At 60.5% G+C, this 2,416-nt stretch overlaps 1 protein-coding gene across 1 annotated transcript in view; it reads right to left on the bottom strand.

Annotated features, from left to right (window-relative positions):
* Window positions 1–193: 193 nt before the first annotated feature.
* The window catches only part of CUNH1orf226 (chromosome unknown C1orf226 homolog), a 2,743-nt gene continuing 520 nt past the window's right edge, over window positions 194–2,416 (bottom strand). Inside the window, exon 2 of the mRNA XM_031061668.1 lies at window positions 194–2,340. Within this exon, the coding sequence (XP_030917528.1) occupies window positions 1,848–2,340 (493 nt within the window). The 3' untranslated portion in view covers window positions 194–1,847. The remainder of the gene's footprint in view (window positions 2,341–2,416) is intronic.

A 2,416-nucleotide genomic window follows, 5' to 3' on the forward strand; every position in this document is an offset into this window, starting at 1 on the left:
AGCACCCTCGGGATCCGGTCCCCTGTGCCCGAGCCCAGCCACCACCCGGTGGTGCCAAGCGCAGCAAGGCAGCCACGTTCTGCACCCCAGTCTGGACACCACCAAACTCCCCCGCCGCCCCCTGGCTCTCCAGCAGGATGGCGCCAGGGTCCTGCAGGGTGTCCTCTCCCATCAAGGGAACGCCACACATCAGTAGGTACAAAAGACAAAAAATTTATTGTGCAATCTGCATCTCTTGTCCCAAACCACACACACGCACCCTGACAACATAAATAGAGGGACTGGACTCTCACCGGCTGTGAGTGACAATCCTCAAGGGGAAGGTTCCCTTGGGATCACAGCGATTGAAGATACTGGTTCTTCAGAGAGGGGCTACAAGTCCTGGTTTCCATCAACACCTACACTGCAGTGCAGACCCGGGCAGCACACACACACCCCTGTACCGGAGGGTGGAGGTGGCCATGCCGGTCACATTGTCAGGGTGTGTGACACCTCAGCACTGAACATGGGCTCTGTGCAACTCTGCGTCCCTTCGCTCTTGAGCCGGGCTTTCACAGAGCAGAGAGCCGCAGGGCCCCAGTGCCACCGTGGCATCACCACACCAACGGCAAGGACATGGGTGGCTGCTCCCAGGGCAAGGGGATCCCTGCTCACAGCTTCCTTCCTTCAGTGGGACAGCATGGCTTTGGGTGGTGGAAGACATTTCTTCAGCCCAACCACCCTGTATGGCCCAGAAGCAGCTGTGAGCAGGCCCATCGATGAGCTCCTGGGTTCCTCCAACCCAACCTGGGGCTTTGGAGCTTTTCCTCTGAAAACCACCTTTGTGGTGAGGATGTACATAAAAGCTCTAAGCAAAAAGTTCCATCTCACAGCTGCTGCCTTGCATTGGCACAGATGTCCCCAGGCTGGCTAACTCCTCCTGTAATCCACGGCAAAACACTCATACAGCAGTATCAGAGGACCACATGGCTTTGTGTGTCCCAGTCTTGCAGAGACCACAGTCCCAGGAAATAAAGGGGAGCAGTGACACTGACTCACATGGAGAGGGCTGCCTGCCTGGACAGCTCTGTCCATGGTGGCTGGGATGAGACCAGGAAACAAGAAGGAGCTGGAAGGGAGTCTCACAGAGAGCTCAGCTCCCTGCCAGAGCCCACTGGCCAGCAGCTGTGCAGCCCAGGTGCCCAGCCCTGCACCCTGCCAGAGCCCAGGACTACTGCATCTGGGGCTCCACTGCAAGGAGATGGCACTCAGCAGAGTAACACCACGAGGTCAGCACCTGGAGAAGGCCCTGGACACATCTGCTGTCCTGGCTCATTGGCCCCAGGGCTGGGTGAGCCTGCTGGTACCCCAGGATGGGGTATCTCAGCAAGCACATGGTGTAAGCTGGGAAATCCTCTGCACCAAGGCAGCCAGTGCAGACACAGGGAAGTGTGTGGTGCTTGTGGGATGCTCACAGGATGCTCGCTCCAGCAGAGCCAATGGGGTTTGGGGCAGGCTGACACTTCTACCCCCACGCACCCCCTCGGTTCCCAGTTCAGCAAGGCTCCTGGCTGCAGACAGGGTGGCAGTGGCACTGTGGCAGGACAGGAGCTTGGCACTTACTAGGGTAAACAGGGGGCCAGAATGGGGCTGCAAAAGCCATGGCAGGACAGGCTGTGCCCCTCCTGGGGATCTGGGGAGAAGCAGGTTGTCATGGCTCCCCAGAGCCCACACTGGGCAGCAAATGGCTCATTCCACTCTAAGACTTCCCCCTTTCCAAAATAATCACCCCCAAAAAGAAAAGTGGCAGTGAGAGACAAGTCTGGGAGAGCCAGCCCCCATGGCACCCCTGTCACAGCTACCCACTGCTACTCAAAGGACAGTAGGTCAGGATGGGCCCCCTCCACCTCCCAGCCCGAGGCATGTGGCTCTGGCCGCCCTGTGCTCCCTGGTGGCTCGTGCTCCAGCCCCTGTCTGCGTGAGGGCTTCTCTGTGCTGGCTGACATCTCAGTAGCCCTCTCACCCACTTGCCACTGGCTCTCCTGGCTGCCCTCATGGATGAGGTCGGGCACGGGTAGGGCACTGGTAGGCTGGTCCCCGCTGAGCTCTAGGGCACCTGTCACACTGAGGACAGCAGGGCATGCTGGAGCAGACGGGTCCCCCATCCCCGGCTGCTCCTCCACGGGCTCAGGGTGAGCTGTGGGTGGTTCGGGAGGCTCCTCAGTGCCACTCCTCGTGCTGGTCCCCTCCGGCTGCGGGGCAATGAGCATGTCCTGGGGCGTCTTCAGGGCGCGCGGTGTCCGCTTCTTGGTGATGGGGGGCGGGGGCTCCAGCCGGGGAAAGGCCTCCAGTCCCACAGCCCTGCAAGCACAGAGGGACAGCTGCGTACAGCCCCATGCAGGACCCCTCCAGCCTGTCCCAAGGGCGCTGGCACGGG

This window comes from Geospiza fortis, unplaced genomic scaffold (genome assembly GCF_000277835.1).
Source record: "Geospiza fortis unplaced genomic scaffold, GeoFor_1.0 scaffold5, whole genome shotgun sequence".
NCBI lineage: Eukaryota > Metazoa > Chordata > Aves > Passeriformes > Thraupidae > Geospiza > Geospiza fortis.